The sequence below is a fragment of the Mirounga angustirostris genome, unplaced genomic scaffold (assembly GCF_029215605.1).
Source record: "Mirounga angustirostris isolate CCGP_5_RB_7025 unplaced genomic scaffold, mMirAng1.0.hap1 SCAF_12, whole genome shotgun sequence".
NCBI classification, from domain to species: domain Eukaryota; kingdom Metazoa; phylum Chordata; class Mammalia; order Carnivora; family Phocidae; genus Mirounga; species Mirounga angustirostris.
The window spans coordinates 105268141-105296089 of record NW_026991720.1 but is presented as its reverse complement, the minus strand read 5'-3'; the positions used below and the strand labels follow the sequence as shown (position 1 = coordinate 105296089).

General features: G+C 53.1%; 1 protein-coding gene across 6 annotated transcripts in view; it reads left to right on the top strand.

Moving 5' to 3' along the window:
• The window catches only part of OGDH (oxoglutarate dehydrogenase), a 73811-nt gene that overhangs the window by 31100 nt on the left and 14762 nt on the right, over window positions 1-27949 (top strand). For 4 of the 6 annotated variants that reach the window (XM_064575541.1, XM_064575540.1, XM_064575542.1 and 1 more), the window contains exons 5-10: window positions 12569-12684; window positions 16651-16805; window positions 16891-17037; window positions 17213-17303; window positions 17614-17793; window positions 20569-20697. In XM_064575541.1, the coding sequence (XP_064431611.1) occupies window positions 12569-12684; window positions 16651-16805; window positions 16891-17037; window positions 17213-17303; window positions 17614-17793; window positions 20569-20697 (818 nt within the window). Of the gene's footprint in view, window positions 1-3394; window positions 3440-12568; window positions 12685-16650; window positions 16806-16890; window positions 17038-17212; window positions 17304-17613; window positions 17794-20568; window positions 20698-27949 lie in introns of all 6 variants that reach the window. The other 2 variants (XM_045864993.2, XM_064575539.1) reach the window with 1 other exon arrangement.

Here is a 27949-nt window from a genome sequence, read left to right as displayed (position 1 = left end):
CGGAGCTGGGGCTGGAGCAGGGTGGCCTACGTGTTCCGTGTGGAGCCTGGGTGCCTCTTGTGTCTCCTCTGGCCTGACCTCCCCTTCTCCCTGTGGATGCAGGCAGTTTCTCCATCCCCTTGTGGGGAACCCAGGCTCGGGAGATGCTCGCTCCCCACATGTCTGAGAGCACGTTGTACTGCTGGGGAAGCAGGTGGGTGGAGGGGCAGCGGTGGGCAGGCGTGAGCCCAGGGGGCAGCGGATGCTGGCGTGCAGCGCGAGCAGGGCTATGTCCACTCCCAGTTTTTTAAATAAAGTAGATTGTGTGAAATAATTTCCATTAAGCTCTTGACCTTTGACTGGTTTGGAGAAGGTTGGGAATTGAGGCCTAGGGTCCCTACCCTGACATCACACACATTCTCCTGGCTCCCGAAGTGACGGGTGGAGAGAATTCATGGGCAGGCTCTTACTAGTCACGGGAGACTCGGCGGGCGTGCAGGGCCCCTGGGTGGCGGGATGCTGGGCTTGCCAGCAGATGGGCGCCCACACAGCGTACTGCCTTCCGCCAGCGCGGCAGAAGCGTTGTTGAGTGGTGGCGGTAATTAAGATTTTAAATGCAAACTAACGTCAGTACAGTTTCTCAGCTGGCCCATAATTGGGTGGATGATTATTAGCAACAGGGTACCTTTCCCCAGGATGTGTTTTGTCAGGAGCCGGGTTCCAGGTGGGCCCCAGGAACACATCCTCATCTGTACCCGGTCGTCCCGTCAAACCCACGCCCGTGGACGAGGGTCGGGAGCACTGACACGAGACGCCCGGGGGCATGTTCCACCTTGAATCCCTCAGGAGGTCCGGACAGGATCGGGTTTCCTAGCGAGGCCTTTCTGGTTGGCCCTAGATTAGGGTCGGCGTGTGGCTATCGACGGAAAGGTCCAGACGGGGAGTCTCGCGGGGTCAGGGTCATTGCTGTCTTCACTACAGACAAACTGGACGTAACCACACCTGTGTCCTCTGTGGGCATGCAGCGCTGGCTTTGTTTGGATGGGGAGGGAGCTGAGCCACCCTCGGCTGGTCTGGGACGTGCAGAAACGTCCCACTGACCTGCCTTCCGTGTCTTGCTTTCACATGCGGCGCGTGATGTGCTGGCGCCTCTGGGTCTGTGTAGATGTGTACCGTGATTGCTCACGGGGACAGAGGTGACGGACATTTACTGTGATGTGAGGTTGCAACATAATTACAGGGGAACTTGAAACCCATTCTGTAGATCACAGGGAGGAAACCGTGATGCCTCTCTTGTTTGCTGTCGGTGTTTGCACACCGCCCGTCTCGGGAAATGAGCTTGAGCTGAGGTCCTGCGGGCTCGGCTCCAGACCAGCGCAGGAGAGCCAGCGCGGCCACAGAGCGAGCCCCGGGAGCTCTCTGGTGCCCCGTGCGCCCGAGAGCGCGGTCTGCCCCGTGGCCGGGCAAGTGTGCAGTAGCCACACCGTGTTGGAGCAAAGGCAGCGTGCACGCCGTCCCGCCAACTGTCCTCCGAGCTGTCGGGCTCCGCACAGCACAGCACTGTGCAGGTGGGATAAGAGAGGTTCGGAATGTGGCGAGAATGACCAAAATGTGACGCAGACAGGAAGTGAGCACATACTGTTGGGGAAATGGGGCCCATGGGCGTACTGGGTACAGGGCTGCCGCAAAGTTGTAAATTCCTAAAATTTGTAAAAGAAAGAAAAACACAAAAAACTCAGTATCTGTGAAGTGCGATAAGACAAGGTGTGCCTGTGGTTAAAAAGCCAAATCAGAAGTCCAAAATGGCAACACTTTGACCACGTCAGTGGGCTAGCTCGTTCCGGCCTGGCCTGGGCCGGAGTCTCGCTGCCGGCCTGCTGACCTTCTAGAGCACTCCATGTCCACCATGGCCACTTTTGCTCCCTTGACATCTGGGGAGAATAACTAAAAATAGAGTTGATCTTTAGTTAGCTTTCCTAATTTCGGAGCAACACAGAGCAGTTCACTTGACATCTGTAGGCTGCCGTGTGCGGCCACGAGTGAAGAGCTGGGGGTCGGGCTCACGCCGAGCCAAGGTCGCAGGGGTCATGCCTTGCAGAGGTGTCCTCCCAGATGCCCAGGCAGGCCGGGGGGCACCGTGGCTGAATCCCAGCCGCTCCGTGTCTCCGGCAGGGTCATGTGCACATCAGGGAGTAACGTGTGGCTTGCAGGGACCCCCATGTGCTCTCTGCAGATGACACAACACCAGCTGTTCGTGTCTTCTCTTGAATCTGCCAGGAAGTACACATAAGAATCCACAGAACCAGTACCCGGAGTGAACAGATGTCAGCCTTTCAAGACATTCCGTGTGTCACCTATAGAGTTTCTGAAAATAGGGCACGCTTGCAGTTCACTGTTGCGGCGGGGCGCGGTCCTCTGTCTCGATTCTGAGGATTGCAGGGGAAAAAGGAAGATTCTTTTTTCTTGCCCGTAAGCAAGGCATCCACACTTCTGTGAGGAACTTGGATGATCTGTTGTCTTAAGAGCCACCGGCTCTGCGGTCTTTGCTGGGTGCTGCTGTCCCCGCAGGCGAGGAGGAGGGCTTGCCCACCCCGAGCAGGGGGCCCTGCCCTGACTCAGAGTTTTTGCTCTCCACCTCCAAGGCAGCGTCCGCTGGCCTTCCTCTGCACTGCCAGGGCAGGGAGCAGCTGCGGTGACCGTGAGCACGCTCCCACCACTCAGCTGCCTGCCCTTGCATGCCCTGCCGCCACGACCCTCCCGGCCCCCGGACCCCAGGGGACCAGGGTCAGGAGAAGGAAGGTGCTTTGTGTATCCAGACGAACACCTTGGCTTTCACCAGCGGCCGGGAAAGCTTGCTGCAGGAGGACCGTGGGCAGGCCTGGGGCGGTTCTGTGCAGCTGAGCTCCCTCCCGGTTCTGCCTTGTTGCCGAGCGGGGACCAAGGACCCACCTCTGTCCTTAGGACCCATCAGAATCTGGAGGGTTAGGGTCTAGCCCATTACCTGCTGCCCCACTTGTGAGGACCGTCTGCTAGAAATTAGGCCTTTTCATTTTCTGTTCCCTGGTTTTGTCACCCCGAAGCTGGGTTGGGTGGGTTCGATTTCCCAGGAGAGTGCTGTGTCAGCCTCTTCTTCAGGACAGGGAAGCGAGGAGTTCTTCCCTGCATCAGGAAGCAGCCTTTCCCTCCTTTGGGCTCACCTCATTCCAGCTGTTTCTGAGCAGTTCCCACAGGTATCCCAGTAGCTGTCGGCCCCCTGAGCCCCACCCTGTCCCCCTTCGGTGTCTGTCTGTGTGGCGGTGTCTGTGCCCCCCGTGACCGCGGTGACAGTGCAGGGTTGGGATGTCTGGGTCTTGAACTAACTCTCACTGTCTTTTTCCTTCTGCTCTCACCCACGCCACCTCACTCTGCCTCTCAGACCTTGCAGTGTTCAAGGAACGACTCCGAATGCTAACAGTAGGAGGTAGGAAAATAACGCGCCTTTCACCTTTCTGGAGCTGAGGACCTCATTTGAACAGGATGTGCAACTTTTCCCAGCATGCGATTTGGGGAAAGTTGACTGTTAATTGTACTGAAGTGCGTTGTCCCGTCATTCAGCTGTCACCCAGCAGGGATCGCCACTTCTGTGTCATATCTGTTTCTGTCCATTCTCACCTCCCGTGTGTCTTGCCTCCGCTTCGCTGAGCTTGTCTTCTAGTGCAGGCTGCCTGGAGCTCCTGCCGAGCCGGCGGGGGGCGGAGGCCACACGGCATTCTGCATGTCGGCACACCCTTTCCTCCACCTCTGCACTGTGTCTTCGACTGGGCTCTGGATTCTTTGAGATTCTGCTTCCTGGGCATTTGGGACGAGATTTCTCTGTTGATCTTCCCATGTTTGAAGGACAATTGAAGTATTGATAAAAACTTACTCCATGAAGTAAGGAATCCTCAGTGACCCATGGTTCTGGGCAAAGCACCTTTGAAGAATCCAGAGTGAGGTGCTGGGGGCCGTCTGCCTGTTGTCACTTCCCCGGTGGCCAGGCTTCCCTCCATGCCAGGTGGCCCTGAGAAGTTCTCGTTTTTCTCCATCTGATCGTAGCCGTGAGACCCCAGTTTTGATTACACCTTTTGTTTTTGCGATCATCATAGATTAATATGCAGTTGTAAGAATTCACAGGGAGCCTCGTGCCTCACAGCCAGTCCCACGGTGGTAACGTCTTGTACACCATAGCACATCCCACCAGGGTGCTGGCTAGGCCACACGTCACCTCGTCACCTCGGGGGTGCCTCCCTGCAGCCTTCCTTAGCCACACCCGCTTCCCCTCCATCCTACTCCCATTTAACCCCCAGGAGCCACTATCCTGGGCTCCATTTCTGTAATTCGTCAGTGCAAGAATGTTATGCAAATGCAATCATAGTGTGTAATATTTTGGAATTGCCAGTTTTCAGTCAACCTGATTTTTCTGGGGTTCGAGCCAGGTGGCTTTGTAATACTGGCTTGTCCCTTCTTGCTGAGCAGAACTCCTTGCCGTGGGTGTCCCACACTTGCTTCCACTATTCATTCACTCGGAGGACCTTTGCATCATTCCCATTCTTTGGCCAATCGGGTCTTTTGCCGGGCAAAATCTTGAATTCTGATAAAGTCTAGTTTGCCAGCATTCCTTTTTATGAATTGTGCTTTTGTTGCCAAACCTCAGAACCCAGATTTTCTTCTACATATTTTTCTTTTTTTTCTTTAGGATGTATTTATTTATTTTAGAGAGAGAGGGTGAGTGGGGAGATGGGCAGAGGCAGAGGGAGAGAGAGAATCTTTTTTTTTTTTTAATTTTTAAAGATTTTATTTATTCATTCAAGACACAGAGAGAGAGAGCACGAGCAGGGGGAGAGGCAGAGGGAGAAGCAGGCTCCCCGCTGAGCCAGAGCTGGACATGGGGCTCGATCCCAGGACCCTGGGATCATGACCCGAGCCGAAGGCAGATGCTTAACCATCTGAGCCACCCAGGCGCCCCGAGAGAGAATCTTAAGTAGGCTCCACACCAAGCGAGTAGCCAGACGCTGGGCTTGATCTCCTAACCCGGAGATCATGACCTGAACTGAAATCAAGAGTTGGCCTCTTAACCTTCTGAGCCACCCAGGCACCCCTTCTATCTATTTTTCTAATGGTTCTCTAGTTTTGCATTTTACATTTAAATCTACGATCCATTTTGAGTTAATTTCTGTATAAAACCTGAAGTTTAGGTCAAGGGGTTTTTTTTTGTTTTTTGCCTATGGATGTCCGGTTTCCCCGACACCTGGAAACTTTGTCTTCCCTCTCTTTAATTGCTTTTGCATTTTTGTCAAAAATCAGTTGGATTGACTTGCGCCAATCTGTTCCTGGATTCTCGATCCTTTCCTAGCCTGTGTGTCTGTTCCCCAACCACTGTCACTCTCTGGGTTACCGTAGCTACTGAGCTTTATTTTCCTGCTTCAGAACTGTTTTGGCCTTTCTCTTTCCAGATGAATTTGAGAGAAGGCTTGTCTGTGTTTACAAAACAACTTGCTGACATTTTGGTAACAATGGTGCTAAACCTACAGATCTGTTTAAGAGAATTGGCGTGTTTACTCCATTGCCTCCCAATCCATGAACATAGTATGCCTCTCCATTTATTTAGATCTTTTTTTGATCTATTTTATCAGCTTTTCGTAGTTTTCAATGTACAAGTCATGTGTGTGTTTTGTTAGATTTATGCCCAAGATTCTTTTTCTTTTTAATTTTAGTGTCTACATATCATTACTAGTATCTAGAAATACAGTTGATTTTTGTGTTTATATTATATCCTGTGGTCTTGCTGAGCTCACTTATTCTAGGACTCTTTTTTTTTTTTTTTTGGTAGATTCCTTAGGATTGTCTGTGTAGATAATCATATCATCTGACAAGAGGAACAATTCTTTCTTTCTTTTTAACCTGTGTGCCTTTTATTTCCTTTTCATGCCTAATTGCGTTGGCTGGAACTTTTAGCACCATGTTAAGTAAGAGTCCTGAGAATGTACATCTTTACCTTGTTTTTGATCTTAGGGGGAAAGTTCTGTCTTTCATCACCAAGTATAATATTAGCTATAGACTTTTTGTAGATGTTATCAAGTTGAAGAAGTTCCCTTCTATTCCTATTTTTTTGCTAGTTTTTATTTTGAAGAAGTGTGAAAATTTTCTGCATCTACTGATACAGCCAGGTGATTTTTCTTCTTTAACTTGATAGTATAGCAGATTACACTGATTTTCAGATGTTGAACCAATATTGTATCACTGGAATAAACTTCACTTGGTCATGGTGCCAAATTCTTTTTTTTTTTTTTTAAGATTTTATTTATTCAGTCTTCAGAGACAGAGAGAGAGAGAGAGAAAGAGAAGCAGAGGGAGAAGCAGGCTCCCAAGGAGCAGGGAGCCCGATGCGGGACTCGATCCCAGGACCCTGGGATCATGACCTGAGCCGAAGGCAGATGCTTAACCATCTGAGCCACCCAGGCGCCCACCAAATTCTTTTTAAATATTGCTGCACCTATGTATTTCTTGCATCTGTATTAATGAGGGATATTGGTTTGTAATTTTCTTTTTTCATTTGTCTTTGCCATTTGTATCAAGGTTGTCCTAGCCTCATAAAATGAGCTGTTGTTGTTGTTTTTCCTTTTCTGCTTAATATTTTGAAAGAGATTTTAGAGCTGGTGTTAATTCTTCTTTAAGTATTTGGTAGAATTCTGCAACAAAACCATGTGGGTTTGGAGATTTCTTTTTCAGAAGCTTTTTATTTAGGAATTCAATGTCCTTAATAGTTGTAGAGCTATTGGGGCGCCTGGGTGACTCAGATGGTTAAGCATCTGCTTTCAGCTCAGGTCATGATCCCAGAGTCCTGGGATCAAGCCCCACATTGGGCTCTTGGCTCAGCGGGGAGCCTGCTTCTCCCTTTCCTTCTCCCTCTAGCCCTGCTCATGTTCTCTCTGTCTGTATGTCTTTCTCTCGAATAAATAAAATAAAATAAATCTTTAAAAAAAAATAGTTGCAGAACTATTGCAAATTATCTGTTTCATACTGGGTGAGTAGTGGCAGTTCATATTGTTCTAGGAATGGTATGTTTCATCTGAGTTGTCAAGTGTACATATATAGAGTTGTTCATAGTGTTCTCTTAGTCTTGTTGATATCCATGGGGTCTGTATTGCTATCCTGTTTTGTTCCTGATATTGGTAATTTGTGTTTTTGTTAGTGTTTTGTTCTGTTTTTTAAGATTTTACTTATTTGAGAGAGAGAGAGCGTATGTGCACAGAGGGAGAGTGAGAGGGAGAAGAAGACTCTGCTGAGTGGAGAGCCCGATGTAGGGCTCAAACCCAGGATCCCAGGATCATGACCTGAGCCAAAGGCAGATGCTTAACTGATTGAGCCACCCTGGTGCCCCTTTTCCTTTGTTAGTCTTGTTAGAGGTTTGTCAGTGTTACTGATCTTTTCAGAGAACCAGCTCCTTGTTTCGTTGACTTTTCTCTGTTGTTTTGCTGTTTTCAGTACAATTGATTTAAATAGATTTCTGCTCTTATCTTTATTATTTCCTTATTTCTACTTTCTGTGTGGGTTTTTCCCCCTCCTTTTCTAGGTTCTTGTGGTGGGAGTTTAGATTACTGATTTGAGATTTTTCCTCTTTTTTTTTTTTAAGATTTTATTTATTTAGAAAGAGAGAGAGAGAGAGGGAGAGAGAGAGTGCACAGGAGGAGGGGCAGAGGGAGAGGGAGAATTCCAAGCAGACTCCACGCTGAGCACGGACCCTAATGCAGAGCCGATCTCACGACCCTGAGAGCAAGACCTGAACTAAAACCAAGAGTCAGACACTTAACTGACAGAGCCACTCAGACACCCTGAGACTTCCTCTTTTGTAATGTGTGTGCTTATTGCTGTAAATTTCCCTCTGGGAAACTGCTTTAGCTGTCCCACAAAATTTGGTATTTCGTATTTTCATTTTCATTCAGTTCCGTGTATTGATACCCTTTAATACTTCCTCTGTCATCCATGGATTATTTAGGAGTGTGTTGTTTCATTTCTAATAATTTGGAGAGTTTCCTTTTATCTGTTATTGATTTCTAGTCTCATTCCATTGTGGTTAGAGAATGCATTCTGTATGATTTCAGTTCTGCTAAATTTGTTGAGGATTTTTTATGGCCCAGTGAACTGTCTGTCTTGGCATATGTTCCATGGGCACTTGGGAAGTACGTGTATTCTGCTGTTGTCGGGCGAAGTGTTCTGTAAATGCCCATTTACAGATCCTGTTGGTTGGTGGTTGTTGAGTCCTATATCCTTGGCAATTTCCTGTTTTCCTTTTAAATGAATTATTGAGAGAGAAGAGTTGAAGTCTCCAACTATACCTGTGGGTTTCTCTGTTTCTTCTTTCTTTTTTTTTTTTCTTAAGGTTTTATTTATTTATTTGACAGAGAGAGAGCCAGAGAGCACAAGCAGAGGGAATAGCAGAAGGAAAGGAGAAGCAGGCTCCCCACTGAGCAGGAAGCCTGATGCAGGGCCCGATCCCAGGCCCCTAGGATCATGACCTGAGCCAAAGGCAGACACTTAACCATCTGAGCCACCCAGCCACCTCTTTTTCTCCTTTCTGTCCTCAGTTTTTGGTTCACATTATTTGTAGGTCCATCATTGGGTTCATGCACAGTTGAGATTCCTCTGTCTTCTAGATGGATTGACCTATCATCATGTAATGTCCCTCTCTGTGTCTAGTAATTTTCTTTGTTCTGATGTCTACTTTATCTGATAATAATGGAGCCACCTCTGCTTTTGATTGTGTTTACAAGTTATATCTTTTTCTATCCTTTTACTTCTAATCTGTCTATATCATTATATTTGAAGTGGGTTTCTTGTAGACAGGCATATCGTCAGGTCTTTTTTTATTTTTTAATCCACTTTGCCAACCTCTGTCTTCTAGTTGGCATATTTAGATCATTTATATTTAATGTAATTATTAATATGCTGGGGCTTAAGTCTAACATCTTGTTCTTTATTTTGTTTGTTTTCTTTTTCATTTCTCTTCCCTCTTTTTCCTGACTTCAGATGGGTTTTTAAGCCTGTATTTTAGAATTCCAGTTTTATTTGTGTATAATATTTTTAGTCATATCTTTGTGTTTTTAGTAGTTGTTTTCAGGATTTTTTGTGGCCATCTGGGTATGATATTATATATACACGGCTTATCACAATCTAGTGGTGTCATTGTTTTATGAGTTCAAATGAAGTGTAGAAAGTGTACCTCCCTCTATATCCCTTTATCTTCTTCATTTAAAATCAAATTGTTTTAAATATTTTCTCTACATGTTTAGAACCACATCAGACAGTGTCATAAGTTTGGCCTTGACCATCAACCCTAAGTTAGAAGACCCAGGAGGAGAAGGGAAGTCTGCTTTATTAACCCGTACTTTTTTTTTTAAAGATTTTATTTATTTGACAGAGAGACACAGCGAGAGAGGGAACACGGGCAGGGGGAGCGGGAGAGGGAGAAGCAGGCTTCCCGCCGAGCAGGGAGCCCGATGCGGAGCTCGATCCCAGGACCCTGATCATGACCTGAGCCGAAGGCAGACACTTAACGACTGAGCCACCCAGGCGCCCCTAACCTGTACTTTTTATTCCATGTTCTGTCTTCCTTCCTAATGTCTAAGATCCCTTCTGATGTCACTTCCTTTCTCTGTAGAGAATTTTCTCTAGCCATTCCTGTAGGAGATAGACTGTCTTCATTCCCTGCAACTAAGAATGCTCCATTTCCCCTTCGTTCCTAAAGCGTGCCGTCCCCGGACACGGGGCTCTGAAAAGTGTGTGCCCCTGTTCTGCCCTCCCACCCCCACTCCTGATGAGAAACTCTGCCTTCAAGTGGTTTTTTTCCCTCCTTTTACTCTGGCTGCTTTCAGGATTTTTTCTTTGTCTTTAATTTTGAGAAGTGTAATTATGCTGTTTTGGCGTGGTTGTATTTGGGTTTCTCCTGTGGGCTCACGCTGCTTCTTAGATCTGTGGGTTGAAGTCTCTGGCCATATTTGGGGCATTTCAGCCATTATTTTCCAGGTCCCTTTTTTCATCTTCCCTTCCCTCCTCCCCTTCTGGGATTTGTGGGCACAAACAAGAAGTCTTCTATTTTATGTTACCTGTCCCCGAGGCTTTCTTCATTTCTCTCCATTGTTCAGATTGGTTCATCTCTTTTGTTCTATCTTCACGGTCCCTGGTCCTCTGCCCTCCAGCCCACCTGCCCAACTTTAATTCAGGTGATTGCATTTTGCAGTTTCAGACTTTCCCGTTTGGTCCTTTTCTGCATCTTCAGTTTTTGTAGATACTTGGCTTCCCACCGTCCCTGTCACGTTCTGAGTGCTCACTAAAGTCGTCTGAGGATGGCTCCTGGAGAGCCCCAAGCGGGTAGTTCCATTGTCCATCTAGGAGCTAGTGTCTGTTGGTTATCTTTCCCCATTCAGTCTAAGGGATTCCGGGTTCTTGTTGTGAGGGATTCTTTTCTTGAAACCAGGATGTTTGGGTATTATCAGACTTGGAATTGTACTCTGATCTCTGTTACAGCAGGGCCCGTCTGAACACTGCTGTGGCAGGGAGGGGCCCCGGTCCCCATGGACCCTGCTGACGCCAGGATGGGGAAGTGGGCTGGTGCATCCTCTCTTGGAGGGAGCAAAGTCTGGGCTCCCTGGTGGGCCTTCTGTGAAACCCTGGGATGGAGCTGGACGTTGACATGCCTCACAGCCTGCAGGGGTGTGGCTGGGCTGCAGTGTGTGCTGCATGTTTGGGTAGAATAGAGCAGTCATTGAGTTCTCAGCCCTGCTCAGCTGCCCCTCTCCTGACCCTTTAGAGAGAGTAGCTTTCATTGGGGCTTTTTTGGTCTGCATGTGGAGGAGTTCTCAGGTTGTTTGTTCTTTGCCCCAAGTTTGGGATGTGGGAGCCCAGAAGGAAATCTGGGGTCCTCACTGGCTGGTCAGCCGCCTTCTCCACCTTCTGGCTTTGTCTTATGTTTGTTTTACCTATGATGTCTGGGCTCTGTAGTTGCAGTTAGTGGGGAATAGATAGGAGTACGTCTGCTCCACCTTCCTGGAAGCAGGTGTCCGAGAGTCAATTTCTTGTGTGACTGAAGAACATAGCCGCAGGCTGGCCGTTTGGAGGCTCAGCAGGACAGCCCGGGAGTGGTCAGCACAGGGTGATGGAGCCGAGGAGCCGCCCTTGCACCAAGGCAGGGTCCTGCCAAGCTGAGGTTCTCTGGATCAGAGTGTTCCCGACAGGGTGTATACACCTGTTCTCAGCATCTAGGAAGAATGGCCCCCACATGATTCTGGCTGTCCTCCGTAAATACCACGAGCCAGGCGGTGATCGGCCCAAGCCTCAGCAGACCTCTGCGGTGGCCTGTCCCCATTCTGGGTAGAATAGCAGCAGGAAAGGGGCACGTGTGTTTCCCCAAGCCACTGCGGCCGTCACTGCCCCCATGTGAAAAAGCTTTTGTTTCAAGAAAGCAAGAAGGGTTTGGAAAACGTAGAATTTCCTTTTAAGACTTAAACAGTGTGTGCTGAGGTGTTAAATGCATGCAGGCTGTGGTCCCCACGGCAGCTTGGATGGGCACAGCCGGGCGTTCCTGGCCCCCACGCGCCGTGGGAGTCAGTGCTGGGCTGGGGCCTGCACGTGGGCGCTTCTTCAGCCCTCGCAGCGGTTCTGCCTGTGACGGCCGGAGGCCCCCTCTCGGCCATCCTGCGCTGTCGCGCTCAGTTAGGCCGACACGAGGTCAAAGTGTGACCTCGCGCAGCCGGGGGTCCCGGGCCGCGGTGCACTGGCGTCCCGGACGTTGGTGTGCCGTGGTGCATCCGCCTCGCCCAGCCAGCATGAGCTCTCAGGGCCAGGGTCGGCGGGAGCCCAGTCTGCTGTGTTACCCGACAGTCCTCCAGCCTCTTCCCCACGACGGTCACCGTGACGGGAAACAAGCCCGTCGTGCCCGACAGAGAGCCCTTCCTTCGCGTGTGTGTCAGTTGGAAATATGCTGTTAGAAGCGCCTTGCGTAGCGGGCGCTGCGGGAAATGCTGGTGACGAGTCAGTAGATCTGTGTTAGCGGGGGTCGGGGGGCCTGCGAGTACCCCGTACAGGACGGGTGCAGACAGGCAGTTCGGAGCAGGGGGCAGCCGTCACCCCTGCCTCAGCGCCCCCAGCTCCTGTCCCCTCCTCACACGGGACACGGGGCCCTTCCACACCAGTTCCTCAGTCGCTGCTTGAATCCCCTCCTTAACTACTTCTCATTTGCTTTCCGATTAACTTACCCAGTGCCTTTTCAAGTCAAAATTTGTGTCGCTGGGACCTTGAAAGACCTTTATCTCTAGATTATGAAAAATTGGTGCACTGGACTAATACACGCATAATATGAATTTTACTCTTGTTTAGCTGTGATGCTAGTAATATTCTCAGCTTCTGTTTGTTGCTACAGTGTGTGTTTCTGGCTGTAAAATATTACTTATTTTTACGTATATCAGAGATTTTTATGATTTTTCCTCTTCTCTCTTCTCTCCTCCGGGGAGTCCCTTCCCCTTTCCATAAACTGTGGCCTCCGTGTGGCTGTGCCCGTCTCTCCTCACCCCTGCAGGGTTCTACGGCCTGGACGAGTCCGACCTGGACAAGGTCTTTCACCTGCCCACCACGACGTTCATCGGGGGGCAGGAGTCGGCTCTTCCTCTGCGGGAGATCATCCGGCGGCTGGAGGTAAGGGCACATGGTGGCGTCCGCGGAAATCTCGTGCGCTTGCCCGAGACCTGTGTTGGCTGGAGGCCTCCCGACGGGCTGGTTATTTCTCTTGGTCCTCTGTCATTTTAAAGTGGAAGAAAGAGGGGAGCTTTTTTGCTCTTTTATAGATAAAAATTCATGCTTTTCATTTTTACCATCAACCATAGAGGAGAACAAGCGTCTCTGTGCGTTTTGGTCTCTGTGGGAGCTTATTTCAGGTGTGGGGGTTCCCCGGAACCCGCTCCAGCCGCCGGGGACGAGGGTCCTTGGGCCGCGGCTAGAGCAGGGCTCCCCCGCCCAGACAGAAGTCTGCTGCTCGCCCACTCTTCTGCTGTTTTCCTCTTTCCCTTCTCCTTTCTGGACCTGGTTCGCGCGGAGCCTGCTGGGCCTGCCGCGCACACTCCCAGCAGCTACGTGGGGGGCTCCGCTGCCACCTCCCTGGGTCCAGGCCTCGTCCGTACGGGGTGGGGGTCCGTGCCGACGCTGCCCAGTAGGACAGACGGAGGAAACAAGTACTCTGGACGGGGCTCCCCAGAAGGCATCGTGCCGTCACCTGGTGCTCGCTCGTGGGGGTACCTGGCGTCTTGGCACGCCCTGGCTGCACGACGCCCAGTAGTGGGGCTCTCCATGCCGGCCACCGGCACTGCCGCTCACACCCCCATCCGTGACTCGGGCGTGGTGAAGGGGACCCGCTCTAGCCGGTGGGGTCTGATCAGAATGCTCCCACTGCTGGTGCCGCATGTGGCTGTGCGGCCTAGGAAGGTCCGAGTGTCTGCTGGTGACGTGGTCTCTAACGTGCGACAGGCGTCCTGTGCTGTCAGCATCTCAGCTCGGCCTTCATCACCTCCCCACAGGCTACTGGGAAGATGTGGACACTCGGTGCCTTGGTGCCAACATGAGGGTGTGGACACTGGGAGGGGTGGGGAGGGGTGGGGAGGGGGCGGGATTAGCCAGTGGACCGACCCAGGACCTGGGTCGTCCTTTTCCTCCGTTTGCACTGGCCTCACCACTGACTGCAGTGTCTAGACCCGCCCTGTCCCGACGTGGCCGGCAGTTGAGTTCTGGAAGCGTGCAGAATATGAGTGACTTAAGCATTGAAGAGAGAATGTGTTGATGCATTGACCAAACAGAGTCTGAGAGTTGATTCATCTCTGTTGGAAAAATTTAAATTTCCCCCGTGGTCATGTTCTGTTTCTCTGGGACATTTCTGACCTAGGGGCTCCCCTGGCCTGGACCCCAGAAATGGCACCCTTTGTAGACCAGTCCTCCTCCAGATGAGCCTGTCTGAACCTCTGTCCCGCCCGTGGGTGTCCCGGGCATCTGGGGCTGGTCTGTTTGTCTGGAAAGCAGAGGTTGGAGCAGTCTGCATGAGAGCTGGCGCAGTGCACCCGCCCCTCCTTCCCTTCCCCTGCACGGTCTCCAGTGGGGAGCTCAGCCCTCCTCCCAAGCCAGAAACCTTGCGGGCATGCCGGCCCCTCCTCTGGGGGCACCTTCAGCACCTTTCCTCCTGCAGAGCAGAGTGGGGGTGTGCAGAGTCCCGTGCTTGGCCTCCTCAGCCTTGAGTCCCCCATGGCCCTGAGCCCGGCGTCTGGAGGGCCAGAGCCCAGCGGCTCTCACTTTCAGCCCAGGAGTCGGGCTCTGGTTGTGGGACCTTGGCCGTAGCTCCCCCTGACCCCAGGGCGCCCACATCCCAGCCTGTGTGCCGTGTGCACGGCTTCCAGGTCTTTGGGCAAAGTTGCTGACCGTGGTGTGTACATTCACACGTGTGTGCGCACCAGGTTGCTGGCGTGAGCCGCTGGGACCACAGGCCGGCCCGGGACACCGGTGGCCTCTGAGAAGCTAGAGTAGGTGGGGCTTCAGAGCGCCCTCACACTGGCTCTCGCTGGACGGAGAAGCGAAGAACCAGCCCCTGGAAAGGCACGGCCTTTTCTCCTGGGGATTGAGCCAAGACCAGTAAAAACAACACGTGATCCAGGGCCCGGTAACCACGAGTCCAAGTTAATAGCTAGACTCATGCCCATGGTGATGGAGACACCCTAGTTTCTGGACTTTCCACCTCATCGTTTCCTTCCAGCTTTTAAGTTGTTCAAGTCAGGGAAGTAGTGCCCCTGGGGTGCAAGGAGCCTTGTTCACCTCCCCTCCCTCCCTCCTTCTCCCTCCCTTCCCCGTCCTCTCCCTTCCCCTCCCTCCCTCCCCTCTTCCCTCCTCCCCTCCCTCCCTTCCCCTGTCCTCTCCCTTCCCCTCCCTCCTCTTCCTTCCCTTCCTCCCTCACCCATCCTCTCCCCTCCCTGCCCACCCCCCCTCTGTCCTCTTCCCCTCCCTTCCTCTGCTTCCCCCTCCATCTCTCCCCTTCACCCTGCCCCTCCTCTCCCCTCATCCCCTCCCCCTCCCCTTCCCATCCCCCCTCTCCCCTTCATCTCTCCTTCCCTCCCCTCCTCTCCTCCTTCTCCCCTCCCTCCCTCCCCATTCCTGTCCCTTCTCTCCCCCTGCCTCTCCTCCTCTCCTTCGGTCCCTTCTCCTCCCCCCTCCCTTCCTCCACCTCCCTCTGCTCTCCCCTCCATCTCACTCCCCTCTGACCTGGCCTTGCAGCTCAGATTTAGGCCCCAGGAAAATCTTTTTTAAGCTGATGGAGGAGGGTTCCTGTTAACAAGACACTCCGGTTGGGCCGAGTGACTTGTTCTGTGGCTCAGTGGATCTGGGACCATGAGGCTCAGGCAGAAGAAGCAGGGGCTATTGCAGACTCTGAAGCCAGGAAGTCAGCCTGGATGGCCCAGCAGGCCCATCCCCCAGGCTTCTTGCTCCCGGTTTGCCACCTTAGATGTTGTCATAGAAGCAGCCAGGCCCTTCCCAGCTCCGCGTCCTCTTGGTCCTTTGGTGAGATCCTCCTCTCCTGGCCGGGATGATGGCTGGCGCGTGTGGTGCCTGGCGGTTAGTGTGAGCTCAGGCAGACCTTCCTCTGTTTCATGACCATGGAGCTACATGCAGAGATGCCCACCCCCGCTCTGAAGGGCACACTCCCCCCCCTGCACCTTGCCAGCCGGCTCCATGTCTGTTGTGAAAACCAACGGAGCATGGACGGACCCTCTGAGCAGAGCCTGGCGGTCTGAGTGCTTGGATGGTGTGGCTGCTGGAGACGGTTTTGGGGTCTATAAAACCTCCCTATGCCACACCAGGGTGCTTCCTTCTTTAACTCTGGTGCTGATTTGGGGTTTGCTGTCACCCTGGACGGCTGGTGGGTGGAGGCAGAAGAGGGGCCCTGGTCACCTGCCTCAGGAAGGCACGGGCCCCTGCAAAGGCCCCCACCCTGAGGCCGGGCCCTCCTGTGGCCTTCCTGTCATCTCCCACTCCAGCTTCCTTTCCACTGAGCCTGTGCTTCCCACAGGACGCACGGCCTCTTTCCGAGCTGTAACGGGAGCGTCGTGGATGGGACACACCTGCTCTGTTCAGGGCCCCCTGTTTTGTAATGTGTGCAGTACACTTCTGTAGGACCCAGCCTTCCCAAGAGGGCTCACTTATTAAAAGAATTTAAAATCCGAACACCTGCGAATCTTAAGTGGCCACTGAGCTCTGTCACCCACCGGCAGCACAGTCCCTTTCTTGTGGCGCTGGCCACGGTCTAACCTTGAGGTCAGGGAAGCTGGCTTCCCAGAATCGTCCATCCCCTGGCTGGTGCCTCCATCTTCCTGCCACAAAGGAAAGCGCCTTGGCCTCACGGTTCTTGCTGTCCCCTCCCTGCTCGCCGGGCTCCGTGTGACCTGCAGAAGCATCTTGTGGGCCTGCTGGGAGTGAGGAGGCTGCAGGCCCCAACCCCATCTCTGCCCCGGCTCCCAGCTGGCTTCGCTGCCTTTGAAAGGGAGGCCCCTGTTCCCGCCAGCTCTCTGGCTGGATAGGCGGTCGATCCCCCGGGGTGAGCAGCGCTTGATGGGGGTGTGTGTGTCTGAACAGATGGCCTACTGCCGGCACATCGGGGTGGAGTTCATGTTCATCAACGACCTGGAGCAGTGCCAGTGGATCCGGCAGAAGTTCGAGACACCCGGGGTCATGCAGTTCACCAGCGAGGAGAAGCGGACCCTGCTGGCCAGGCTCGTGCGGTCCACCAGGTGCGGGCTGTGCGGGGATGGGGGCAGGGCTGGGCACCGTGCTGGGCCATCCCCGCAGGAGTGTGACCTGGTGGTCCCTGGCCAGGTTTGAGGATTTCCTGCAGCGAAAGTGGTCGTCGGAGAAGCGCTTCGGTCTGGAAGGGTGCGAGGTGCTGATCCCTGCGCTCAAGACCATCATCGACAAGTCCAGTGAGAACGGGGTGGACTACGTGATCATGGGGATGCCCCACAGGTACGTGCCCACCGCCCTGGTGACCGTCCCCGCAGGCCCCACCACCACCCTGTGGGGCCCCAGCCAGGGGGTTAGGGGAGCCGAGGCTGAGGGCAGAGCACTCCCCACGGGCCTGTTTTCCACCCGCCCTCCTCGCACCGCCTTGGCCTCGGGCTCACCCCCCTCTGTGTCCCAGGGGGCGGCTCAACGTGCTTGCCAACGTCATCAGGAAGGAGCTGGAACAGATTTTCTGTCAGTTCGATTCCAAGCTGGAAGCCGCTGATGAGGTGAGGCACCTGGTTTCTTCTCGAGAAACCCACCCGAGACCCTCAGCTCCACTTGCCGCTCAGGACAGCCGTGCCCTCAGCAGGCCGGGGGCCTCCACACTGTCACACAGGTGGTGGCCAGCGGGTCACAGTCCTCCCGCTGGGGGCAAGGCCCTTCTCCCGGGGCCATGGATGGGAGCCATCTGGGGGAAAACCTTCCCATGCCTGCAGGAATGGGGGTTCTGGGAGCAGAAATGGCACAGAGCAGAGGGGTCATGAAGCCTGAGCATCTCCCTCCCTCCGAGGATACAGCCCCATGTTTGTGTGTCAGGGCTCTGGGGACGTGAAGTACCACCTGGGGATGTACCACCGGCGGATCAACCGCGTGACCGACAGGAACATCACCCTGTCACTGGTGGCGAACCCTTCCCACCTTGAGGCTGCCGACCCCGTGGTGATGGGCAAGACAAAGGCGGAGCAGTTCTACTGTGGGGACACGGAGGGGAAGAAGGTAAGGTCGCGGGGGCCGGCCAGGGCAGCCCTGAGGCCACAGTGTCCGGGACGGGCTCCGAGCCCCAGTCACGTCTTCCACCTCGGGGTTGTGGAACTGAACAAAGTATTCTGAACAGACTGGGGCGGAATCCTAGATAGTGACCCAGTCGCGCCTCCAGAGGTGCTCCCTCCCAGGTCGCGAGTTCCAGAGCCGGGCAGGGGGTGGGCTGCTCCCGTCATCACACCTGTGGTGAAGCCAGGCTTGCAAATAAGAACCTTCTCTGGAGGTGACAGACGGGGCTGAGGTGCAGGTAGATTGGGGTGCTGGGGGCAGAGTGGGGTGCGCTGGCCTGGGGGTGTCCTTAGAGGAGGCAGACTCTCTAGAGGTGGAGCCAAGTGTCAGCCTACTTGAAGTTCCGTAATTCGAAGTACCGTGGGTCTGCTAGTTCTGCGCTCAGAGAGCGACCCAGGGAACTGCCGTTCGCGGCAGTGGGTCTGCAGTGATGGGTCTGGGCGTGGCGTCGGGGCCGGACGTGTTTCCTGCACTGACAGGTACCCCCGCCCTCGCAGAGAAAGGGCCTGGCCCGCGGGGAGCGGGGAGCCTGTCAGGATGTGAAGGTCATGGCCCTGGGAGCAGCAACGACACGGTGGCTGCAGGGGGTGGCGGTGGTCACCAGGGCCTCTAGCGCTCCCGTCGTCCTCGGCTAGGACACGGCCCGTGGAGCCAGGTTGGGGAACGAGGTTGCAGTAAAGTCTGTGCGATGTCCTCATTTGTAAGTGAGACAAAAAGCCCCTTGACCAGTGCTCACTCGGAGTGCTGGACACGTCCTGGAAAGCAACGAGTCACTAGGTGAAAGCCGAAGGACGTCGAGCATGCTCCAGGTGGTGGCAGCCGTCAGTCCCACCATGAGACAGGAGGCCAGGACAGGCTGGTTAGCCCCACGTGCTCACCAGGCACTCATTTTCGGGAGGGTTCTTTCCTGGTGTGCAAAGCCCACCCCTCGAGCACCCACCTCCGTGTAGGAGCCACTCGGACCCTCGCCTGCCCCAGCCATGGATCCAGACCCCACAGTCCTTCACACCTGTTCTCCTTGCTGCTTGTCCAGAACCCCCAGCAATTAGCTGATTTCTGTTAAACTGAGAACTCAGAGAGCTAGCGTCTGTTACGTGACCTTCCACATTTCAGAAAACTTATCTACTCTCTGTACACGGGACCAGGGTTGTTCTGTGACCTGGGAGAAGACAGGGCCTGACCCAGTAGGGCCCTGGGGTGTTTGTGGGGAAGCAACCCCCAGTGCAGGAGGGCGGCCCGCTCACTAGGGTGCCATCAGACGCAAGGAGCGGCGGGCCCCATGGTGTCAGCACCGAGCACCGCGCTGAGGGAGTCTCAGGGACGGCCGTGCAGCTGGGCGAGGGCCCCAGTGTGGCTTCCCCAGGAGGTCCAGATGGGAGGCTCCCCAAAGCGCCCAACAGTGGGAGGCCAAGCGTGTGCGGAGAAGGCTCTGGCAGGACTCCCCGTGGCCTTCCTACCTGCCCTTCTGAGGAGGCCCCTGCATAAACCTGTCCCAGTGAGCATCCCTGCGGCCAGAGGCAGGACACAAGGGTTCCATTTTGTCCCCGGAAAGGACACGGTAAACCCTCCCCTCCTGGCAGGGGGCACACGAGGGCTTCCGGGAGCAGTGTCTCGTGGTGCGGGAGGTGTCCGTGGATGCGGAGGGAGGACGGCACTGAACAGAGTCGGGTTGCACGCGGCAGCATCGCGTCCTCCTGTGGACGCAGATGCTGAGCAACACCTTTGTGCACAGGCTGGTCTACCCGGCCGTCCCTGCAAGCAGGCTCCTGGAGAAGTGTCTCCTTCCAGGCTGTGCGGGGGCCACCGTCCAGACGACACGGGGCCCCCACCCCGATTGTGGGACGATGGGAGCCGCCCAGTGTGATAGAAGTCAGTGACGGCCGACTGAATAGCATAGGAACCGTGAGCACACATGAATGCAAATAAAAGGCAAGAAGGGGAGGCTCTTGCAGATCCCTGTAGGAGGGACACCTGGCAGCACCCAGGAGAGGCTGCTGCTGCCGCCGGGCAGGGGCTGGTGAGGAGCGGGACCCCGAGGTTCTCATGACCGAGGGGGAACAGTGAGGGGGAGGGAGACGCTGTCCAGGAACACCGGGACGCCCGCCGGCGTGGGGCAGGCCAGCTGGGGCGTCGCCCGGTGTGGAGTGCGCCGTTCATGGGGTGGTCACGAAGGCCTGTCTGGGCCGTGGAGACAGCAGAGGCACTGGGCTGCCCCCCGCCCCGGGCAGAGCCCGGCCAGCGTTGCCCTCCTGCCGGGAGGGTCCCGCGGGCCGTGCCCAGCATGGCGTCCGTGGGCTCTGTAGCAGACGGTGGCTGAGTGGCGGGTGTGCCAATGGCGCAAGGCAGGGCCCGGGCGGGGCCTGGGGGTCATGTGTTCTCCTGCCACTTTGGTGTTTGTTTTGTTAAGATTCTATTTATTTATTTGCCAGAGAGAGAGCACAAGTAGGCAGAGAGGCAGGCAGAGGGAGAGGGAGAAGCAGGCCTCCCACGGAGCAGGAAGCCTGATGTGGGGCTCAATCCCAGGACCCCGGGACCATGACCTGAGCCTAAGGCAGACGCTCAACCATCTGAGCCACCAGGCGCCCCTCCTGCCACTTTGTTTTTGTTTCTAAGTTTGAAGTGATCTCAAAATGCACTATTTTTGGAAAAGCAGATTGTGACTCAGTTTCTGGTGTGGCCTGCGGCTGTTTTGCATTTGGGGTCTCCTTTGCACGTCTGCAGGTCATGTCCATCCTTCTGCACGGAGACGCCGCCTTTGCCGGCCAGGGCATCGTGTATGAGACCTTCCACCTGAGCGACCTGCCCTCCTACACGACTCATGGCACCGTCCACGTGGTCGTCAACAACCAGGTAACCGGGGCCCCGGGACCATGGAGGCCACAGGCCTCCTCCTCGGGGCTCTGTGCTTACAGCCGTCTGACGTAGAGTGACATGTCTCAGTTATTGAGGACGGTTCTCTGATTATAAAGATACGTCTTTTATAAAAGATGTGGACAACGCGGGAAACCTTTTTTAAAAAAGGAGAGATTTTGGTGATGTTATTTAAGACAGTGACATTACCTTGGAATATTTTCCTCCAGCTCCACAAGCATATAGATGGCTGTTCTTATTGAAGAAATTGAGGTTTTATACACGGTGTTCTACCCATTTCTTACTCATCTCATTATTATCTCATGTCCTTATATACTCTTAAAATATTAATTTTAAAGATTTTTTTTTTCTTTATCTGAGAAAAAGAGAGCGCACGCGTGTGTACAAGCGGGGGGCAGGGGAGCAGAGGGAGAAGCAGGCTCCCCGCAGAGCAGGGAGCCTGACGCAGGACTCGATCCCAGGACCCCAGGATCATGACCTGAGCCGAAGGTAGACGCCTCACTGAGCCACCCAGGCACCCCTTAAGATACTAATTTTAATGGAAATACCTGTCATAGGTTGCTTCATAAAACACGTTGCCATGTTGTGAGACTTACGGGATTCTCATTTCTCACTGTTCTAAGTAATGCTGTGAAGAACGTTCTTGTAAGGGGATATTTCAGCCCAGTTCTGACATATCCCGCTGCCTATCGCCAGCCCGTGTAAACTGTCCTGTGACAGATACTCTGGGGCCTCCGCGGGCAGGTGCTGCACCAGGCCGCAGCAGAGAGGGAGCATGCTCCCCGCCGCCTCGGAGCTTGCACGGGTTTCCCCGAGGGTTTGATCTCTAAGTGCAGATTGATGGTCCAGTAGGCAAATGATGGGGACATCGGATCCAGGCAGGGAAGGGGTCCCTGTGTCCAAGGGAGGGGATGAGGCCATCCGCACTGAGTTTGGTCAGTGCACGGCCATCGGCCAGCTTCTGTCGGGCCCCACGTGCAGGAGGAGGCCACTGGAAGGACAGGAGCCAGGGAGTGACGGGATAGCTTCATTTGCAGAGGTGATTTGTTTGGGGGTGGGTGGTGCCTAGAGGAAGCAGGGACAGTTGCAGCGGGGCGCAGGGAGGGAACATCGAAGTCAGCGCGGCGGCCATTCTGCTGTAAAGCCGGAGAGCCCGAAATGTGAAAGGTCGGGCACGAACATAACATGCAGTGTGACCTACTGTGTGCTGGGTGCCAAGCTAGGCACGCACGGGAGCTCCTACCGCGGCCACTGTGCCCTGGGTGGAATCGTTCCAGTTCTCCAGAAGAGAGACTGGAGCAGAGAGTGGATAGCTTGCTTGAGAGTCAGTATTCGATGTGCTTTGTTTCAAAGAACGGTATCAGGAAGAATTTTGAAAAAATGCCAAAGACACCGAAAGGTCTAGAAACCCACAAAAAACCCGTCACTTCATGGGGCGCCTGGGTGGCTCAGTTGGTTCAGCGACTGCCTTGGGCTCAGGTCATGATCCTGGAGTCCCGGGATCGAGTCCCGCATCGGGCTCCCTGCTCGGCAGGGAGTCTGCTTCTCCCTCTGACCCTCCTCCCTCTCATGCTCTCTGTCTCTCATTCTCTCTGTCTCAAATAAATAAATAAAATCTTTAAAAAAAAAACAAAAACCCGTCACTTCAGTAGTCTGAACAGATGACCAAGAACAGAGTAGACTCCTTGCTTGTGGGTTGGGGCTGCCATGCTAACAGGAGAACAGTCTTCACTCTGGAGGAAGGGCAGCCGAGGTCAGAGTGACTGGAAGCCCAAGACACAGGGTAGCTCACTAGAATCTAGGTAGAATTTTCCAGTTGTTTCCAGACTGGGGGAGACCAGTAAAAGGTAACCTCTTCGGGATCCTGATAGGCTGCCGGACACCTACAACATTTTGTTCTAGGGAACAGAAAGGACAGGCTCTAGTCCCGGGAAAAGGCCTGACCAGATTCTCAGCCCAGTCTCGGGAGGCGTCCGGCAGCACTCAGTGCAGACGCGGGAATTAGATGAGCTTTTTATTGCTGTCCTCTCCGTATGGTAGAGTCCAGCCGTGCTGGTGCACGCTCCTCCGGGCCAGGACAGGTGCTGCGGGCACACGCTGTCCTCTCCCAGCCCGCCGCCACCGTGGCCCGTGAACGGAGACCTGCAGTGCGGGCCGCACCCCCCCAGCGAGACTGCTCCACGTGCACCCGAGTTCATGGGGGTTGGTTCCTCGGCCTCTGCGTGGTTCTCAGTGGTATAGTCCGTCACCACGGTGGGTGGGAATTTGCATCATTCCCAGCTTGGCGGTGAGGACTGAAGTCACTGTAGAGGTTCACAGACAGATTTCGGCATGCACGTCAGTTTCTCACTCCGTGAGATTACCGAATGCACGATAACTGGGGACTGTACCCAGAACGCCCGCGCCATCTGCAGTGAATGAGATCGCCGGCCTTACTGGCCTGGGTGTTGTCAGACCTGCCGGCCTGCAGTATAGCACATGGCTCGCTCTTCCTTCTCCTAAAGGCTAAAGACGGGGGCGTCCTCTACGGAAGGGGGCTCTGGGGAGGCTGCTGCTTTTATTGTTAAAACTCGAGAGTTCTTTATACCTTCTGGATGCAAATCCCTTATAGCAAAGATGTGTTTGCAAAGGTTTCCTCCCATTCTGTGGCTTATCTTCATTCTCCAACCATTATCTTTCACAGACCAGGGATTTTTTATGCTGGTGAAGTCCAATTTATGATTTTATTGCTTTTGCGGATCATGTTTTTGATGCCAGGTCTAAGGAAAGTTTGCCTGACCGAGGTCACAAAGATTCCCCTCCAGCTGCTGGAAGTTTCAGTTTCACGTTTTGTGTGTAAGTCTGTGTTGCCTTTGGAGTTTGGAAAGGGATATCGATATCCCTTGTTTCAGGATAATCTGTTGAAAGGACTGTTTTTGCTGGAAATGAATTGACCACGCGTCTGCGGGTCTCTTCTTCTCCACTGATGTGTGTCTGTCCGTTTGGCCGACACTGCACCCCCTCGATGACCATGGCTCTGCCATCAGTCTGGAAACTGGCGCGAGTCCTCCAACGTTGCTACTTCTTAAAGTTGTTGTGGTGATTCTGTCCCTAGCTTTTTCATATACATTTTACAGTCAGCTTGTTGATTTCCACAAAGAAAACTCTGCTAGTGGTTTTTTTTTTTTATTCTTATGTTAATCCCCATACATTACAACATTAGTTTTAAATGAAGTGTTCCATGATTCATTGTTTGTGCATAACACCCAGTGCTCCATGCAGAATGTGCCCTCCTCAATACCCACCACCAGGCTGACCCATCTCCCACCCCCCTCCCCTCTAGAACCCTCAGTTTGTTTTTCAGAGTCTATCGTCTCTCATGGTTCGTCTACCCCTCCGATTTGCCCCGCTTCATTCTTCCCCTCCCGCTACCTTCTTCTTCTTCTTTTTTTTTTTTTCTTAACATATATTGCATTATTTGTTTCAGAGGTACAGATCTGAGATTCAACAGTCTTGCACAATTCACAGCACTTACCAGAGCACATACCCTCCCCAGTGTCTATCATCCAGTCACCCCATCCCTCCCACCCCACCCCCCACTCCAGCCACCCTCAGTTTGTTTCCTGAGATTAAGAATTCCTCATATCAGTGAGGTCATATGATACATGTCTTTCTCTGTTTGACTTACTTCGCTTAGCATAATACCCTCTAGTTCTACCCATGTCCTTGCAAATGGTAAGATTTTGGGGTTTTTTATGGCTGCATAATATTCCATTATATATATATATATATATATATATATATATATATATATATATATATATATATATACCACATCTTCTTTATCCATTCATCTGTCGATGGACATCTTGACTCTTTCCACAGTTTGGCTATTGTGGACATTGCTGCTATAAACATCGGGGTGCACGTACCCCTTCAGATCCCTACTTTTGTATCTTTGGGGTAAATACCCAGAAGTGCAATTGCTGGATCATATGGTAGCTCTATTTTCAACTTTTTGAGGAACCTCCATACAGTTTTCCAGAGTGGCTGCACCAGTTTGCATTCCCACCAACAGTGTAGGAGGGTTCCCCTTTCTCCGCATCCCCGCCAACATCTGTCGTTTCCTGACTTGTTCATTTTAGCCATTCTGACTGGTGTGAGGTGGTATCTCATTGAGGTTTTGATTTGGATTTCCCTGATGCCGCTCTGCTAGTGTTTTGATTAGAAGTCTGTGGAATCAGTATGTCCATTTGGGAAGAATTGCAGCCTTCACAACACTGAGCCTTCTGATCTGACAATACGATACAGTTTCCCTCGTAGGTATTTTGTAGCTCTCAGCCTATAGATCCTGCACATTTTGTGAGGCTTACTCCTAAATATTTGATTGTTTGGGGGCCATTATAAATGATACTTTGTAAAAATTTCAGTTTCTCATGGTTACCAGGATGTAGAAATAGAATTCAGTTTTGCGTTTTGTACCCCACAACCTTATTAAACTCACTTTCAATAATTTGTTTGTGATGCTGTGGAATCTTGTATAAACAGTCGTGTCTCAACGAGAGACGATCTTGTTTCTTCCTTTCTTGTAGATAAGTGTCTTGTATTCCTGTCTCTCAGCCTGCTGTGTGGCCGGCATGGTGCGTGAGTGGGCAGCGTGGACAGCCCGTCCTCGTTCCCGATTTAGGAGAAAAGCTTTCGGTCTTGGCCTTTCACTGCAGTGCTTACTGAAGGTTTTCTGCCGTGTCCTTTGCAGGCTAAGGGAGCTCTCTTCTGTTCCTGATTCGTGGACGGTATTTATCACAAATGGATGGTTTTTGTCCGATGCTTCTCGGCGTCTGTTAAGATGACCCTGTGGTTTGCTGGTGGCGGATTCCATCCTGAGTGTGGAGTCTTGTGTCTGCGCTCGTGTGTTCTTGTTGCGTCTGCCTGGGGTCGGGGTCGGGGTCGTGCCAGCCTCGGCAGGTAGGAGGGGGACTGCTCCCTCCCGCTCTGTTTTCTGGACAAGTCTGTGTAGGACTGGTGTTAACTTCCTCTGTAAGCGCTCGGTGGAATCTGCCAGTAGGGGACCTCTGGGCCTAAGTTTTCTTTACGGGAAGGCTCTTTCCCTTTGTCTTCCGTTTCCAGAAGCTCGGTGAGATGTGCCTTGGCATGGATGTCTTTGGGATCAGCCTGCTTGGGGTTTGCTCAGCTCTTCTCTGTTTGTTTTAACAGCTTTCCTGAGATCTAATTCACACACCACACGCTTTGCCCACTCACGGCATACAATGGAGCTGCTTCTAGTGTCTTCACAGACACCACAGCTTCCGCCCCAGTTGTAGAACATGTTATCATCTCAGGGAGTTCTGCGTCCCTTAGCCGTCCTGCGCCTGCCCTGTCCTTCCCAGCCCCAAGCAGCTGTTATCATAGCATAATCGGGACTTCCTCCCTTTAATGCCCATGCAGTATCTAGTGTGTGGCTCTGGCGAGTTCCGTTCCCCCATTTATCAGGTGAGGGACATTGGAGTTACTTAAGCCTCCTGGCTGTTACTGTGATGTGGCGCTGCTCTGGGCACAGGTGTCCGTGTGGCATGTACCCGGGAGTGGGATTGTGGGTCACGTGGGGGCCCCGTGTACCCCTGTGAGGGCCCAGCACACTGTTTTCCAAGGTGGCTGCGCCGTTGGGCCTGCCAGCAATGTATGAGGGTTCCAGTTCTCCCTCCTCTTCATGACGCCCGTTCTTGTCTCCTTTCTCTCGTAGCCACCGAAGTAGATGAGAACTGGTGTTGGCTTGCATTTCCCTAGTGACTGATGACGTTGAGCATCTGCACACGTGTCTTTTGGCCTTGTGTATGTCTTCTTTGGAGAAATGTCTACAAAGATCTTCTGCCCGTTTTTAGTTTTTTTAATTTTTTTTAAAAGATTTTTATTTGAGAGAGAGAGAGAGAGACAGTGAGAGAGGCAGAGGGAGGAGCAGGCTTCCCCGCTGAGCAGGGAGCCCGACGTGGGGCTCGGTCCCAGGACCCTGAGACCATGACCTGAGCCGAAGGCAGGCGCTTAACGACTGAGCCACCCAGGTGCCCTTAATCAAAAAATATACATATTTTTTATTTATTTTGAGCGAGCTAGCACACAAGTGAGAGAGCACAAGCAGGGGGAAGGGCAGAGGGAAGAGCAGGCTTCCCCGCTGAGCAGGGAGCCCGACGTGGGGCTCGGTCCCAGGACCCTGAGACCATGACCTGAGCCGAAGGCAGGCGCTTAACGACTGAGCCACCCAGGTGCCCTTAATCAAAAAATATACATATTTTTTATTTATTTTGAGCGAGCTAGCACACAAGTGAGAGAGCACAAGCAGGGGGAAGGGCAGAGGGAAGAGCAGGCTTCCCCGCTGAGCAGGGAGCCCGACGTGGGGCTCGGTCCCAGGACCCTGAGACCATGACCTGAGCCGAAGGCAGGCGCTTAACGACTGAGCCACCCAGGTGCCCTTAATCAAAAAATATACATATTTTTTATTTATTTTGAGCGAGCTAGCACACAAGTGAGAGAGCACAAGCAGGGGGAAGGGCAGAGGGAAGAGCAGGCTTCCCCGCTGAGCAGGGAGCCCGACGTGGGGCTCGGTCCCAGGACCCTGAGACCATGACCTGAGCCGAAGGCAGGCGCTTAACGACTGAGCCACCCAGGTGCCCTTAATCAAAAAATATACATATTTTTTATTTATTTTGAGCGAGCTAGCACACAAGTGAGAGAGCACAAGCAGGGGGAAGGGCAGAGGGAAGAGCAGGCTTCCCCGCTGAGCAGGGAGCCCGACGTGGGGCTCGGTCCCAGGACCCTGAGACCATGACCTGAGCCGAAGGCAGGCGCTTAACCGACTGAGCCACCCAGGCGCCCCTCTTCTGCCCATTTTTAAATTAGATTGTCTTTTTATTATTGAGTTGTAAGAATTCTTCATACAGTGTGGATACGAGCCCTTCATCAGGTATATGACTTGCAAATACTTTCTCTCTGGGGGTTTTTCACTTTCTTGGATGTCTTTTGAAGCACCAAAGTTTTGTTTTCTCGCTCCTGTGTTTTCCTCGAAGCTCTTAATGTCTGTGACCCCCTGGTGTTACCTTCTACGTGTGGGCCAAGGAAGGAGCTTCATTCTGTTAGACGCGGACACTGCCTCTGGAGAAGATCCTTCCCCCGCCCAAGTGACTTGGCATCATTCAGCATCTCCAGTCCGTAAATTTACAGCTTTTGACACACTTGGGGGATTTTCAAACATTATTTCTTT